Here is a 17,345-nt window from a genome sequence, read left to right on the forward strand (position 1 = left end):
TCTCGAATAACAACACTGAATGTATCTCGAATAGCAACACTGAATGTAGCTCGAATAGCAACACTGAATGTATCTCGAATAACAACACTGAATGTATCTCGAATAGCAACACTGAATGTATCTCGAATAGCAACACTGAATGTATCTCGAATAGCAACACTGAATGTATCTCGAATAGCAACTCTGACTGTAGCTCGAATAACAACACTGAATGTATCTCGAATAACAACACTGAATGTATCTCGAATAACAACACTGATTGTAGCTCGAATAGCAACACTGAATGTATTTCGAATAGCAACACTGAATGTATCTCGAATAAGTCACTTTTTTATTGTTCAATAAAGATAATGCGACACGAAATGTTGGAGAATTAAACATAGTTTTTTTTTCCAGTTTCCTTTACTTAATGATTGTGCCCAAATGTATACTGAAAATGTATTAATTAAATATTCTTTTTAAATTCAGTTGTCAATTTTCAGTATGTTTGAGTTTCTTGAAATATTACGATATAAAGATTAAATTTGGACTTGTGTTCTTAGTTTCTTTTAAATTCTGTACTTTTGTCTCTGAAGTCTCATCCTTTGTGCAGGTAACCCTGTATTCTAAATCTGTAATCTGCCGATGTAATTATATAACTTCTGATGTGTGAACTTGTTGTTTAATATAGATTCTAAACCTATTACAAGTTTAAACAAATTCAACATCTATGTTATTTATTAATTTCACGCTCGAGCACAGAAATATACCGGGACAAGTGGATAATTGTTCAAATCATTTTCAGGATGCTACAGAAGCAAAATTTACAGGGTTACCACAAAAATAATATCTCATGGATATCACTTTTTAAATGTTCAAAGCTAAGATTAAACTAAAATGAACTTCTCAGTCGAAATTACTGCAATAACTTTGCTTTTGGCGATTATTCAGGATTCTAATAAACCTTTTGCAGGACGTTAATTTATATCAAAATGTTAGTAAGATGCAATTATTTATTCATAAAATATAATAAACTAATACAAAATAAAGTGTTGAAAGAGGAAATATTTAAAAACCCGGAAATGGAAGTTGTGAGAAAATTTCCCCCCCAATTCTAAAAAAAGAAAAAGAAAATAAATCGAAAGGAAATTACGTATTTATTTTTAAATGTTAAAAATTATTGGCAGTGGATGTGCATGTATGTGCATTGTGCAAAAGATCCGCTTATTCCTAAAGATTGAAACACGTGTTTTGTATTGTCCTAGGGGTACAGAAAAGTATAAATGTATTAGTAAAACTAATCCAGATGCAAAAATGTTGCGACGCTTCAAAGTCGACCCGGTCTAGATTATTGATGGATAATTTATACAACTGTTTGGATCACTTTAGCTTTTTGATTTTACAAATACAATGTTTGACAGGAATAGGAAAGACTTAAATAATGAAATAATACTTTTTTAATTGATTTTTTTATGATTGAGATGAGCACAATGAAACGCGCACCCCTTTGTGCCCGGTAAGCTTGACGCGCGTTTTAAATAGTTAGTACGAGAATAAGTGTCCTGGCGTACACTGATGGAATTTAATATTGAATATGGTGGGATTTTAAACTATAAGAATTCAATACAGTTTTCAATGACTGAATTGTATAAATTGGAACTGCCTACCGCCGCGCCAGTTCAAATTTGAACTGCCTACCACCGCGCCGGTTCAAATTTGAACTGCCTACCACCGCGCCGGTTCAAATTTGAACTGCCTATTGCCGCACCGGTTCAAATTTAAACTGCCTACCACCGCGCTGGTTCAAATTTGAACTGCCTACCACCGCGCCGGTTCAAATTTGAACTGCCTATTGCCGCGCCGATTCAAATTTGAACTGCCTACCACCGCGCCGGTTCAAATTTGCATCACTGATTCAAATCTCCTTCCTTAATCTTTAGTTTTAAATCGGTGGATTAAAGTTTGAACGGCATCATAGGTAGTTTAGCGTCGTAGATTAATTAAATTCGGTCTTAGGCGTAGCTGTTTAAGGAGGTGGGGAGGGTTGGGGAGAGGGGGGGGTGCATGGTGACCATGTAGTGAATTGTTACTGGCACTTTAAACTGATAAGTTACTAAAATTACGTTTACAACAAACTGTATTTATTTCTTTATTTCTTGTCTAGAGAAGGAAACTAATATTGATCCTTTTTAAATAAAAATTATTTAAAAAATATAATTTGTTACATTGTTCATATTGAAATGAAGGTAACTTTGTTATTATAAATATCTGTTAAAATGTTTTCTCTGAGAAAAGATAGAATCATGGAAAAATTTAACCCTCGAGGGATTCACAAGAGTTGTAAAACTATTGAAAACCTGGCGATTCAATGAAAACCTAATTATTTAATTATCTATAGAAAGTTTTGAAGAAGCGAGCTTCTATGAAAATTGTTGCAAAAACCAACTTTTTATGAACTGACTAAAACAAGTCATGAAACGGATGGCTTATAATTACAAAAACTATAAACAATAAGATATGAAGTAAAAACCAGAATGCACAGTTAATGAATTTTGATTCGTCCTTGACAAATGAAATCGTATTTTAAAATTAATAAACTAAAAGAATATTTAAATCTACAGTTTGAATTATGTTCAGGCTAAAATATTTATATAAGCCTAACGTGCAGGGCTACCCACAAAGGATCAGAATGAAAAGACGACCTAAGACTCTGTAAATATGACGATCCTAAGGTTGAATTAAGCCTTCTTCCTTAAATACAGTCTTTTAATATCTTATTTTATGATTTAGAAAAGAAAGAAGTTAGTTTACAGTTGCAGGGAATCATAAATATTAGACAAGAAATATTCCGTACAATCGTCTCTGAAGTCTTATCCTTTTTGGGTAACCCTTTGTCTGTCAAACCAAAGTGTATATTACTAAGCTTTTAGGGCGCTTCGCCCACATCTTTTATTTCAATTGAACATTTTCTCATTATATACATTGTAAAACAAAAACAAAAAAAGTTCGCGGATTTAATATAAAATTTCGCGGATTTTTAATATTTAATGAAAATAGAATTTTGTTGGAGGTTAATTTTGAAATTTTAATCATTCCTCAACCTAAACTTGAGTCATGTGAGGTCCCACACAAAATTTAAGCCCTATCAGTTCAGCCGTCTGACGTTCATTGGATACAAACAAACAGACAAGCAAAATATAAAGATTAAAGTTAAAATATTAGCATCGCTACCTTAAACGTTCTTATTGTTGGGATTGGGAAAAGTTTATAGGAAAATAAACATCCTTGAAAATTAAAGATTTGGAATATTATGCATAAAAAAAATGATATTGATAAATTGTTAGGCTTGTAAACCAATTGGAATTTTGTTCTCACTAAACCCCAGAAAATTGAACAAAGATGATAAATCTCACAAAATTGAAAGGTTAAAATATTTCAAATGTATTTTATTGAAAGAAAACCGCAAGATTTGTTTCAGAAAAAACCAGGATTTGTTGAAGGAAGTGCAATGAAATACAGCTAAATAACATAATTTATAAGAATTATAACTATGTATATGCATATTTTCAGCAAAATTAGGAATAGCTTGAATCTATTCTACGAACACTTAGTTTAAAGAAAAGGGCATTGTGCTGTATTTGTTCACAGAATATTTTAAATACATAGTTTAAAAGTTTGGTTGATAATTCATGAAATATTTAAGTTTTGATATATATATATATTTATAAGCTGTTGATATCATTTGTGAGCTAATTAACGTGCTCTAAATAGTTCTGCGCTTCTGAACTTGCTATTAAAAAAACTCTGAATGTTTTAACATTATTTCTAAACGTGCTTTATAAAGTTGCAAGCTCCTTAAAATTATAACAGTTATTTCTATGGGTCCTAACGTGCTCTATAAAGTTGTAAGCTACTTAAAATTATAACAGTTATTTCTAAGCGTCCTAACGTGCTCTATAAAGTTGTAAGCTACTTAAAATGATAACAGTTATTTCTATGCGTCCTAACGTGCTCTTTAAAGTTGCAAGCTCCTTAAATTCAAAACAGTTAGTTCTATGCGTCCTACCATGCTCTTTAAAGTTGCAAGCTCCTTAAAATCGTAACGGTTAGTTTTATGCGCCCTAAAGTGCTCTATAAAGATGCAAGCTCCTTAAAATCATAACAGTTAGTTCTATGCGTCATAACGTTCTCTATAAAATTGCAAGCTCCTTAAAATCATAACAGATAGTTCTATGCGTCTTAACGTTTTATTGAAAGTTCTCAACACCTTAACGTGTAATGTGATATTGACAAATTGTTTTCGTAAACTTGAAAATGCATTTGCACGTTTTGGAAAGAATATCAAATGGATTCACATATAAAAATGAAAGAATAGAAAAATTGTTTTGATAAAATATTTCGACTAATCGTTTAATATTGTTGACAATGAAAATCTTCTTTTCACGGTTCAGCATTTAGCTGTCATAATAACATTAAAACAATTAATTCATAAGTTTATTAATATAACTTAAATTGTTGTAAAATTCATGTTTGTGTGTATCCTTAACATTTCATATTTTAAGGTTTCTTGTATTCTATTTATTCAATGTATTCCCTGCTTTCCTTGTAATCCTTGTATTCCTTGTATTCCTTGTATATCCTGTATTCCTTGTATTCTTTGTATTCCCTGTACTCCTTTTATTCCTATGCGTAAGTTCCAGAATTTCTTGTATTCACTGTATTTCTATATATAGGTTCTAAATTCCTTGTATTCCTTGTATTCTTTGTATTCCCTGTATTCCTTGGATTCCTATGTTTAAGTTCCATAATTCCTTGAATTTCTATATTTAGGTTCTGATTTCCTTGTATTCCTTGAAATCCTTGCATTCCTTGAATTTCTTGTATTCCTTGAATTCCTTGTATTCCTTGAATTCCTTGTATTCCTTGAATTCCTTGTATTTCTTGAATTCCTTGTATTCCTTGAATTTCTTGTATTCCTTGAATTCCTTGTATTCCTTGAATTCCTTGCATTCCTTGAATTCCTTGTATTCCTTGAATTCCTTGTATTCCTTGAATTCCTTGTATTCCTTGAATTCCTTGTATTTCTTGAATTCCTTGTATTCCTTGAATTCCTTGTATTTCTTGAATTCCTGGCATTCCTTGAATTCTTTGTATTCCTTGTATTCCTTGTATTCCTTGTATTCATTGTATTCCTATGTTTCCTTGTATTCATATGTTTTCTATTATTCCTATGTTTAGGTTCCTAAATTCCTTGTAATCCTTGTATTCCTTGTAATCCTTGTATTCCTTGGAATCCTTATATTCCTTGCAATCCTTATATTCCTTGTAATCCTTGTATTCCTTGTATTCCTTGTATTCCTATTTGTTTAGGTTCCTTGTAATCCATGTATTCCTTGTAAGCCTTTTATTCCTTGTATTCCAATTTGTTTAGGTTCCTGAATTCCTTGTATTCCTTGTATTCCTCTCTGCCTCTATGTGCCAGGAACCCGGAATACAAGAAGACAGAGTAAAGTTTGGAACAAGGTAACGATTAAAATAAGTTTGCCTTAAAAAAAGTTTGCCTGAAAAAAACGAGATTTTGAACAGGTCCAGAAAAGACATAAAAGCTCCCGCATAAAAAAATAAATTAATATATATATTTTTATGAAATAGATGTATATGAAACTTAGAAAAATCCCCAAATTTTCTTTTGCCTGTCGCCAGAATAAACGTGATTTTTGGGCCATTTTGGAACATTTTTTAATTTGAGTGTTAAAATTTTCGTCAAATCCTCAGTTTTTAACTAAAAAAGATGTTTTATATTATTTTGGAAATCCCAAGTTCTGTTCTGAAAGAAAACATTGGTCTAAAATTGCATTGTTTGAATATTCGTCACTTTTTTTAGTTTTTTTTTCTGCTACACACTTACACCTTCAGACCAACACCTTCACGATTGAAAAAATTCTTATTTTTAATTTTTGTGTTTTGTGTATTGTGTAATGTTTCTAAAATATGCTTTATTAATCAAATATCTTTTAAAATTGCCGACGTGTAAACGTTTACAGAAATCAGTTTTATCAAGTTTTGTTTTCAAACTAACATCTGTTAAAAGGAAAAGGAAAACAGTTAAAGTGCATGGAATACCTGCACGGGGTTCACTAAAAAAATCAGCCAATTTGGTCCAGCCTTTTTGCCAGCTTTAGCTATGTCTTTGCGCCCATCTTCTTTTTCAACTGGGAACATTTTCATTTTGTTTACATTTTAAAACAAAAACAAAAAAGTTTGCGGATTTTATAAAAAAAAATTTCGTGCATTTTCATAATTTAATGCAAATCTAATTTTATTGTAGGCAAAATTTTAAAACTTTGATAATCTATAAACCTTATGCAAGGTACTACACAAAATTTGGACCCGATCGGTTCAGCCGTTTTTACGTTTATTGGATACAACGGGAAAGGCAGACAGATATATATAGACAAGCCAAGTATATATAGATTCAAATATATTAAGCTTTTAGGGCCCATCTATTTCAGTTGTGAACATTTTCTCGTTGTATACATTGTAAAACAAAAATAAACGAAAATTTCACGGATTTTATCAAAATAATTTCGTGGATATCCAAAATTTTCAAAAATTAAATTTTGTTAGTGGCAAATTTGTGAAAGGTCGATCATCCATAAACCTTCCCTGGGGTCACGTGAGGTCCAACAAAAAGTTTGGGCCCGATCTGTTCAGCTGTTTTGACGCTTATTGGACACAAACGGACAGACAAGCGAAGTATATATACATGTTTATTTTTTTTTGCAAATTGCAATATTAAATGAATATGAATATGAAAAGTTTGATGGATCATTTTAAAAAAGTTAAAAATTCTCATCAGCATAGTTTTAAAAGAAAAAACGAAAAATATTTGTTATGTTGGCTAAATACAAAAACGTCGAGGTTTTATATTTCTAATTTTAACATATAGAGATATATTACAGGGTTACCCAATTACCATTAAGGATGAGACTTAGACTGTATAGCATTTTTTAATCCTTTTTCCTAAAATTCATGGTTCCCTATGCAATACAGCTTTAAAAAAGTTCTGTTCTTTGTCAAATCCTTTAATATATATCAGTAAAAGACTTTACTAAGACAACAGCCCAAGATTGTAAGATTTAAATACCTCTAGATCGTCATTTAAGTCTCAGTCTTTGTAACACAGTATATAATTAAAGGTTGTATTAATATTTCTTATTATTTGTTTTTCTTTTGTTTATTTTGCAAACAGAATCCTCTTGGTTTTTAAAAATCTAATATTGGTATTAATATTGTTAGCGGTACATTCTACATATTGCAATAATTATCATAACCGATATTCTTATTTTTATTTTACAATATTGTGTTCTTTGTTTATCTCTGTTGTTATTGCTTCTACGAGACCATAGAATTTAAACTGGAATTTTTCCAGACAAAAAAATACTTTCGGAGAATATTTTTTCAAATTATAAATCGAATTATCTTTTACAGCATAAAGTGTATGCGGACTGTCAATGGTCCCTAAAGGAACTGTAGACGTAATATTTATTTCATAGAGCTTTGTAATATTAAAAAATTTTTAATATATTCAAACACTTTACAAGCTAGCAAAACGACAATATCTTCCAAATTATTGATCAGACAAAGGTTTTAAGGGTTTCATTGTGAGTCGGACACGCCCCTCTTTAAATAAATGGTAAATAAGATTTATTACGATAAACACTTCAAATTTTTGAATTTTGAAAAAAAAAATCATTATCATATACAAAAATTTTTGTGTATCCGTGCTGTTAAAAAGCTTGATAAATCAAAATTTAAATTGAAAGTCGTCTTCATCATATTGATATAATAGATGTTATATTTTATAAATTCTAGATTATCTCAAGCTAAAAGCAGGTGTATTCACTTTGCAAACTGTCAGTTTGGAATCAATTCTGATTCAGGTAAAATTCTTCAATGAATTATAATAACAGATAATAATAAAATTTATAATTTTTAAAAATTTCAAATATGCCTTGAGCCCCTCCTTCTGGAAATAAGCAACCTCCCGTATGTATAGTCCGACTGAAATTAGGCCCACTTTGTGCAGTCCTGCCCGTATTTTTTTTCCTTCGATTTACTCTTTTTGGAGCCTTGTTAATACTTGAATGTAATAATTTGATTGAAAATGACTAATGATACAGTGATAACCAGAAAACTTTGGAATAGGAAGACGACATTAAAGCAATTGAAGTGAATTTGATGCTTTTACAAACCAAAATGCTTAATTAACTATTAAATCATTAGAACACCTATTTAGTGAAATGAGTCTGTATAAACTGTTACACTTCTGTACCTTATGTTCATTTGATTATTTAAAGTCATAAAGTGAGTATAAAAGTCAACTTCCTATTCCAGAGTTTTTTGATTATCACTGTATTATAATTTATAGATCAGATATCCTTGACTAGATTTAATAAATATAAAGAAGTTGTTGAACTACTTACAGACGTAGTTCATCCCTTGATCTTGTTCGCCGGTTCAAGTAAAAGAAAAGTAGTTGAACTACGTCTCACTATTTATCAAATCTGAGGACGAATTTAATGAATTTGAACCACCAATCAGCGTCCCAAATTGCACGCCGCTAGCTCAAATATCGAAACACTGATTAAAATTTCAAGTTGAACCAGCCATATTTTAACCACGGTTCAAATTCTTTAAATTCAGCCTCTGGTTCCAGGATATTAGATATTAATAAACATATTTTAATTTAGAACCCACAACTGGAAAAAGTGAACCCATACTTACATCAATCTCCCCTTCCAGTAGAAAACATGTAATTATTATATATCATATCTTAAATCTTAATTTACAAAAAATTAATGTTTTTAACATTGATTTTTAAATAGGAGTGGTTTTACAAAACCGGACCCTGAAATTTTAGCAAAAAAACATGCCTGAAATTATTTTTACAAATACATTAAAAAGAAAATCAAATTCTTTACTTACAAAAAAATCCGGTGTTTTTTCATCTAAAATATGAAATGATATTTAAATTAATTTGATCTTAATTTAACACGCACAACCGGTGTACAATTAAATATGCAAACATTTGCGGTCCTAGTTTGGACTGTATCCGCCCATTTACAGGTTTACCAACAAAGGATGAGACTTCAGAGACGATTCTACTGAATTTTTAAAGTCCATTTTTTCTTGCATTCAGTGTTTCTGGTTGGCCAAAACTGGATTATATCTGTGCTTAATCATTTCATAAAGCATCAAGATACAAAATTGAATGCAGAAACCAAATTCAAGCTTTAAATCGTCATATATTTAGATTTTGGGTAGTCTTTACATTCTCATTCTTTGTGGGTAACTCTGTACAATCACTGAAGCGGCAGACCTGTGAGTTCTTTTAGGAAATATTTTTAACAATTCTTGAAGACAATCAAACCACAATATCTTATATAATTATACGTTAAAAAGTTGAACAATGATAATATTTGTAGAATTCAGTTCTCAGGGTGTTTAACAACACTGGGTTAACCGTTAGGATAAACTCAAGAAGAAAGAAAGTAAACGTTCAACAAAAAATCAACAAACCAAATAAAACATCAATAAAAAACAAATTTGAGAGAAACAGGACTAATAACAGAAAACATAATAAGGTAAGATATCTATAGTATAAAGCTCTTTGTATAGTTATATTATATTTATACTTGTATATGTTAGCTATAGTTAGCCAAATGGCTAAACCAAATTGGCTGACATTTTTTGAGGGAACCCATGGAACTCGAGGGGTAACAAAGGCTAAATAAGTCGTCTTTTTTTTTCAAAATTATAATCTTTTTTTCAAAATGGTATTTGTTCCCACGGGTGCTTCAGCTAGCTCAAAATAAAAAATATTTCTTTTTTTACAAATTTTGATACTTATAGAAAAGACCGCCAACAAAATTGACAGAAGTACCAACTGTGCTATTCAACACTAATGAAGATAACCTAGATACCAAAGTGTCAATAAATACTCCTGAAAAGGAACTGAGCAGTAATTCATTAAAGGATGGTGAAATCAAACGAAATCCTGTTAAAGATGTTGATAAAGATATAAATAAAATTAATGTTGAAGTTCCAGTGAAAAATCCTGCAAATGCAATTACCAGTGAACGCAGAAACAACAGCTCATCAATATTATCAGAAATCAAAGAAGCTATAAATCTTGAGTCATCAACAAAGCACCAAGGCATAGGAATTTATGCTAATTGGTCAATTTCAGAAAGAAAATATGCTTAAACAATCTTTCTGATTTTTACTAAAATTTTCACCGAAAATATGTGGAACTCAATAACAATTGAACAAATTTTGATTAAAAAAATTTTTAAACTCGTTCAAGTTTTCTTGTAGATTTTCAGAATAATTTATTAAATCATGCGAGAATTAATTTATCCAAATATCTTAATGATATCAAAATATCATATCTTTAAACACTAAATTTAAAAACGTTGAAATCGTGAAAACAGTTAAAAGTTTGCAAATTAAACCCAAAGAATTGGTACTTTTAGAACGATAATTTGTCAACGTAACTATATCAGCCTAAAAAAATTTGCTATTCCAAAAAGAAACAAAAGAATGGTATTCAGTTTTACAGACATCTTTTCGTTCATATACTAAGTAAGTTTTTTCTTTTCTACTTTTTAATTTTGTGTTAATTTTTTTTGTTGGTGCAAGAAAAATTAATTTAGAAAAGTTAATTAAAAAATTATTAAAACTAATCTTTTTTCTCAAAGAAATTATTTCCTGAAAATGTTTTTATTTCGTATAAAAATAATTCTTCCATTATTCAATAAATACCCTTGCTAAGATATTTTGGATAAAACATCAGATTCGGAAGATTCAGTTCAGAAATTACCTCAAACATCCAATCCACAACAGCGAGGTTCAAGAAGGAGGGAAAACGGATCCAGACGAATTTCTGGATTTCTGTCAATCAGGACAAATCCACTAGAAAATAGTCGGACGATGGTTCAGACAAATGCTAAGAAGATGCGCGATCCTGCAACCAAAATCCTAGATCTATCAACTTCGGAAGGAAATTTAGGCGAAACAGTTACAAACTCACCAAACACTGGATTGGAAGAATCAATAACAGTGAAAATTGATCAGCAACAGGGCAGGAAGAACGGTAAAAATCTGCTCTCTGTTTTTTTTCATAAAATATTTAAAAAAAATACATCATGACAAAAATTATAAAAATATCTTTTTAAGAAATAAAAACGACTTTCTTTTTCTACTTAAAAAATGATTTAATGTTGAAATTTATATTTTTATTCTAAAACGAGTAGCGTAACTATATTGAGAGTAAAATGATTGTTTTGTGATAGAAAAATCAAATAATTGTTTTCTGTTCTAGATGATGAGTTTTCAAGAAAAAACAATGAAAGTAGACTTGAAGAGGAGACAATCCAATCCACACCGTCAGCACCAAGGTAAACTTAAAAAAATTAAAAAGTTTTCATGAAATTTCAAAATTTGCATTAAAACTAAAAGATGTTTTCTGTTTAGATTGAGTGAATATATGTTTTCGAAAAAAAACTAGTTTAAGCCATGACAGAAACAATTTATTCCCGAGAAACAAGTCATATTGATAGCATTATTCTTAATTAGGACAAAACCGAAAGAAAAAAGAAAAGTATTTGAAGACGAATAATTTATTTATAAAATTACAACCAATACAACATTTTTATCACATTAATAATTCAGGGACTTAGATTCCTCAACGTTATCATCTGAAATAAGCAGGTAAGCTGTACAATTAAGATCTATGAGTTTATATAGTCACACTGTGAATTCTACAGAAAGTGAAGGTCAAATTTGAGCGAGTGTTACTGCTACTACTTTGTGACCTCGTAGCTCAAGTAGTTTTGATTTTACGCACGGCACAAGTGTGCGAATACCAAAGGATTTGAGTCTAAGTTGGTAATATCAAAGTTTTAGGGATTAGACAATTTCAGTTTGTTACTAAGACTCAATTTCTTTATCCGGTTACAAAACAAATTCGTTCAAACACTTTGTTCTTCTCAAGAACTCTTCAATAAGCAGATTTAAGATTGAAAACATAAAGGATTTTCATTTACTTTAGTTTGACATGTGCAAGATATTTCAAAATGCCTTACTTGCAGCAGGTTACAGAGAAAACCAGATAAAGTGAAATAAAATCCCAGTGGCCGAATTTAAAGAATTTGAGCCGCGGTTTAAATATGGTTGGTTCCACTTAAAATTGTATCAAATGTTTCAAAATTTAAGCCGGCGCTTAATTTAAACCGGGTTTTGGCGGATTTAAACCGCGGCTCAAATTCTTCAAATTCCATCTCAGGACAATCTTCTCTTCATTCGTACCCAAACAATATCTCATCTTTAGGTTTTTCTCGGCCTCTGTTACGATACGCCCATTGCAGCGTACAACAGCAACAACAACAGCTGCAACAACGCAAACAGTAACTACATCAACAGCTGCACCAGCACAAACAGTAACTAAATCAACGGCAGCAACAACACAAACGTTAGAAACAACAACAGCAACAACAGCCCAAGAAGTGGAAGCTACAACAACAACTAGAATAGTAGATCTGGAAACAACAACACTTCTTTCATCCTTTACTTCCACAACTTCTCAAAATAGGTTGGGTTGAAATTGTTTGCTGGGGTAAAGGGAGGGTGGGGGTCACAAGCTTCAAACAGCGTTGGCTGTAGTATGAAAATCCCAATTCCAAGTCTATATTAATTTGTTCTGTTTGATGAATTGTTAGATTATTTGACGAAAATAGTCGTTCGAAACGTCTACACGGACAAAAAAGGGAAATATTTTATGTTTATCTTTTAACTTTTGCTCAATATTATACGGAGAGAAAACGATACAGGCAACAATTATCAATGAAAGTGTACCCATATTTATTTAAAGAATAGTATTGGTGACAACAGAACGGAAACATAAATAATTTAATAGGTTTTGTCTTTTCAACGGTATCACGCACAAATATTTTTATTTATATTTCATTTACATGATACCGATTAAATTGATATTTCAAAATTTCAATGCTAAACAAAGATATAGAAACTATGTACGAATTTTCTAGCTAGTCATACAGTGGTAGGCGATTATATCAATATCATGAAGACGATTTTCTTTCGACTTTCAATTTTGATTTATATCAAGCTGTTAAGCAGCATGGATACACATAAACATAGAAATCAATTATGTTAATATCAAAACTTTGAAAAAAGTTGTCCTCATTAAAATTATATAATCGCCTATCACTGTACGAAGAGTACGAATGGAAGTAGATGAAATCTCACAAAAGACAAGTTTTAAATTTAATTTTAATCTTGAAATTTTTTCTTAGATTTGTGCCTCTACCTACAAATCGTGAAAATAGGGTAATGGCACCAGGTAACGAAGTATTTGAGATTGAAGTCAAATCAGTGTTTGTGGCTAGAACACACTTCAATTTTCCTATTTTTGTTCAGAAGTCAGACAAAGCTTAAACACGTGTTTGTCAATCGGGCAAACGTAGAATCATTTGAAAATTCTCAGACATTCACTTGAAGTATCAATATTTTAAGCTCTTTAAACTTTCATTTTTTTTGAAGGAACAATAACTGAATCTAGTGTTCAGCAGATTCTAGATTCAACAGCAGTCCCTTTAAAGTTTAGAAGTAGAATTAAACTTAATGGACTCTTTCTCCGTTGAAGTGTTTGCGAAGTGTACATTGGATTGTTTATTAGAAATTATAATTCAAAAACTTTATATTTTAATTTAATCAGAAATACCGTTAAAAGTTTTGTAATTTGTCACTGTTATTTATAGTGTTCAGAGCTGAAAACTTTAGAATGGTGGATATCAAGATTAATGCTTAAACTCCTGGTTTTACTAAACCCAAGACTATTTTAAAACGCATTCGATATCCAAGAAAGAAGCTAAAAATTTAACCAATCAGCGTGTCATTTTAAGATGTACTCTTTAACATTTGAAAAACCGGTTTTGATTTCTTTTGTTGATGGTGTCATATCAATTAAACTAAATATCGATTGAACAAACAGGTTTTGGAATAAAGTGTATTAAAACTAACGTTCAAAATGACAATAGTTCTAAAATATGGGTTTTTTAATAATTTCATCTTAACATGATTAAATTTATATTTGTTTAAATGCTCTAAAAGCCGGCTTGTGAACAGCTGACTTTAATCCAATCCTCTATATGTCCAATCGATATAGCATTATATCTGTAATTGTTATCAAACGTAGCTTTTTTGCTGTAGAAATATCCAAAAAGAGATTATAAGAAGAAAATCAAAAGTGTGTACATTTGATAATGAGATTAAGCTATCGTGATTAAGGATATCTCATTCTAAACTTTTCAGCTCTGAACATTTTTTCATTCATACCTCATTCCTATACAGTGGTTTGCGATTATATCAATACAATGAAAACAGATTTCGATTTCAATTTTGATTGAAATCAAGCTGTTACACAGCATGGATACACATGAACATAGAAGTCAAGAGAAGCTGTCAATTAAAAAAAGCTTCTCTTTGATTACTTGTAAACTTGTAGTTCGAAAAAAACTTGTTAACGCATCTCTGCTGGGGTACTTGAAATCCCATGTTTGATGTCCAAATATGACAAATGATACATCATTAAAAAGCTCTTGTGCTCTACTTTTAGAATCTGCAAAAAAAATTGCAAATTTGCAAAAATTGAATTTGTTATCGCAAAATTCAGTTATATAGTAAAAATTTTTGCAAAAAAACATTTGTCCAAAAAATAAAAAATTATATATTTTTGAAAAGCCCTTGACCATGCCATTTCAAATATGCAAATATTTTTGCAAAATTTTAAATAACCTGATTTTTAATCAAGAAAAACTGAAAATGTGCAAATTTCCTATGACAGGTTGTTTGCAAAAAATTTGCAATTTTTTTCGGAAAACTTGTGCAATTCGTTTCCTTATGTCAAAGGCTTTCTAAAAAGCTGAATTTTATCAAAATCTGACAAGTGGAAGTGGGTCAAAACAAAGACTTAGTTTGTTACAGGAAAAAGCAGTCATTCAAGCAGTGTGCCTGAGGACTCAGGCAAGTAGTATTAAAGCCCGGTTTTAGGCCTAAAGGGAGGGCTTTGGGTATGTAGGAAAAGTCATAAAATTTAAACAGCCTCAGACCAATGCTTTTTGAGTTATGTAAAAAAAAACTACAGGGGGGGGGTCAAATTGAACCCCCCAGCAGGAATAGGGTTAACAACTAAAACTTAAATAATACAGTCGTCTTCATTGTATTGAAATAAACGCCTACTATAGCGGAATGGAATTTTAAATAAAAAAGCAAAAACGACAATCATCACGCGTTTTATTGGTAATATCTGTGCAAATTTCTTTTAAATTTAAACGTGAGATGGTAATTCTCTGATAATTATAAAATTTAGGAAAAATGAAGATGAATTTATTACCTACAAAATCCCAAGGGTTGACTGATGGCGCTAATATAGATGAAAATATAAATAATATCGATGATAAAGCTTCAAACCCTGTTGGAACATCAGCATCAAACAATGCAGAGGAAACCATTGAATCGCTGAAACTCAAGTGTAACCAAAATTTAGAATCCTGCGTCACAAGTTGCGTACCCTTGGAAGATGTTTATGCGTACTCATTGTGCGTAGTGGAGTGCGCTCAAAATTGCAGTTAATATTTGTTCTTATCAGTGATAGGCGCGTAAAAGATACAGTGATAACCAGACAACTGTAGAATAGGAAGACGACATTACAGTATAATGAATTGCATTTGATGGTGTTCCAAAGCAAAAAGCTTTACTAGAAAGTTATTAAATAATTTTCTAAGTGAAATTGGCCTGTTTACACTGCACATTTTCTCTACCTTATGTTCATTTGACTCTTTAAAGTCAAACCTTTGTCTCAAAGTCGACTTTCTATTCCAAAGTTCTGGTTATCACTGTATAAAATCTAATTGATTACAGAAACTGAATTTTCGATTCAACCTTTAATTTTCTAATCTCTATATCTTCGCAACCTTTAGTCGTAGACCTTTGATATTTCAAACCAGCATCAGGTTGCGCAGATATAGGGTTTTAGAAATTATATTTTGAGGCTGTGTTCAGTTCCATTTAAAGATTATTTGTAGGTATGCTACATACAAGATTTTATAATATACTTAATAAATAAAGATATTTTAATCGAAAGTTAAAGGAAAATTTTTTTAAAAATTATGCGATTCAAATTTTTTTATACACTTCAAATTTCAAGGTTTTAAATTGTTGAAATCATACCAAAAAAACATTAGCAAAAGGAACTGAGATTTTGTCACTGCAAACTCAAATTGTCTAATCCCTATATTTTTACAATTTGATGATGTAGACCTTTGATATTTCAAACATAGATTACAGAATTCATAGTTGGAAATATAAAAGGTCTACGACATTGGGTTGCAAAGATTTAGAGATTAGAAAAGTAGAGTTTGTGACAAAAACTCAGTTACTTTAACACTCTTATTTTTTGTGTGTAGTTAAAGTAATAGTATAGATACTTTCAATTATTACCATGAAAAGGACGTAATTAATATTTAAATACTCCGATTTTGTCAAGCACTATGCGTTCTCTTATGTATGTAGATTAGAAAATCTAGTTATTCTTCTCAAATAATGTTTTCATGGGNTGATATTGGATATAAAGATACAGACTGCTATGAAAAGTTGCATACATTTTTAAATCTGATTTGACCTTAAAGTGTCGCAACTCCTATATATTTTTTGTAGGGGGGTTGCACTGCACAGTTATATAGCGCCTGCCAGGGGAAATATGCACTAACAACATTTTCTCCACATTGGCATATCCTTTAATACACAGTGCACATATTGTTCTTTTTAGTATATTAGTGTTTTCTTAAATGACAAAGTTAACAATAATTTGAAGTTTAGTTGATATAAGAACTAAGCTGGAAAAGTATTGCTATAATGAAATTAACTATGACCTGAGCATGAAACATAAAGTGCACAAAGGTCTCATGGAAAATATTCAAAACTTAAACACAACGTGTAAGTATTCCCTAGGCTTTATCTAAAAATTCATAAAAACGGAAAAAAACAAATTATTAAAATCAAAATCAAATTTCACGGTTTAATTATTCATTAGAAATATGAATAAAAACTTTTTCTAAATTAAACTAATTCTTATTTTTTTGATTTACCAGTTCCGGTTTTTTAACATGAAGTTTTTCATTCAATAAAATATCTTTCCTTATGATAATAGTAGACATCATAACTGATAACAATTATTCAAATCCCAAAACTGTGTTTTTGCTAAATTATGCCACGAAAACAGTTTT

The 17,345-nt window shown here is 30.5% G+C and overlaps 1 protein-coding gene across 2 annotated transcripts; it reads left to right on the forward strand.

Annotated features, from left to right (window-relative positions):
- Positions 1 to 1,535: 1,535 nt before the first annotated feature.
- LOC111694718 (myb-like protein X) lies at positions 1,536 to 16,193 on the forward strand. Of its 2 annotated transcripts, XM_023463709.1 has the most exons (13): positions 1,536 to 1,576; positions 5,411 to 5,502; positions 7,855 to 7,922; positions 8,733 to 8,794; positions 9,468 to 9,626; positions 9,895 to 10,198; positions 10,817 to 11,137; positions 11,366 to 11,441; positions 11,716 to 11,754; positions 12,374 to 12,634; positions 13,356 to 13,402; positions 13,603 to 13,668; positions 15,431 to 16,193. In XM_023463709.1, the coding sequence occupies exons 1-13, from the start codon at positions 1,574 to 1,576 to the stop codon at positions 15,691 to 15,693; spliced, it is 1,761 nt and encodes a 586-aa protein (XP_023319477.1). In that variant the 5' UTR covers positions 1,536 to 1,573; the 3' UTR covers positions 15,694 to 16,193. The 2 variants fall into 2 exon arrangements, with proteins under 2 accessions (XP_023319477.1, XP_023319478.1); XM_023463710.1 differs by lacking the exon at positions 13,603 to 13,668.
- The last annotated feature ends 1,152 nt before the right edge of the window (positions 16,194 to 17,345 follow it).

This window comes from Eurytemora carolleeae, unplaced genomic scaffold, assembly GCF_000591075.1.
Source record: "Eurytemora carolleeae unplaced genomic scaffold, Eaff_2.0 scaffold68, whole genome shotgun sequence".
NCBI classification, from domain to species: domain Eukaryota; kingdom Metazoa; phylum Arthropoda; class Copepoda; order Calanoida; family Temoridae; genus Eurytemora; species Eurytemora carolleeae.

Coding starts and splice junctions, on each gene's coding strand:
- LOC111694718 (XM_023463709.1), top strand. Junction 9,627..9,894: donor ATAACAGAAAACATAATAAG/GTAAGATATCTA, acceptor TGATACTTATAG/AAAAGACCGCCAACAAAATT. Junction 10,199..10,816: donor GTCATCAACAAAGCACCAAG/GCATAGGAATTT, acceptor ACCCTTGCTAAG/ATATTTTGGATAAAACATCA.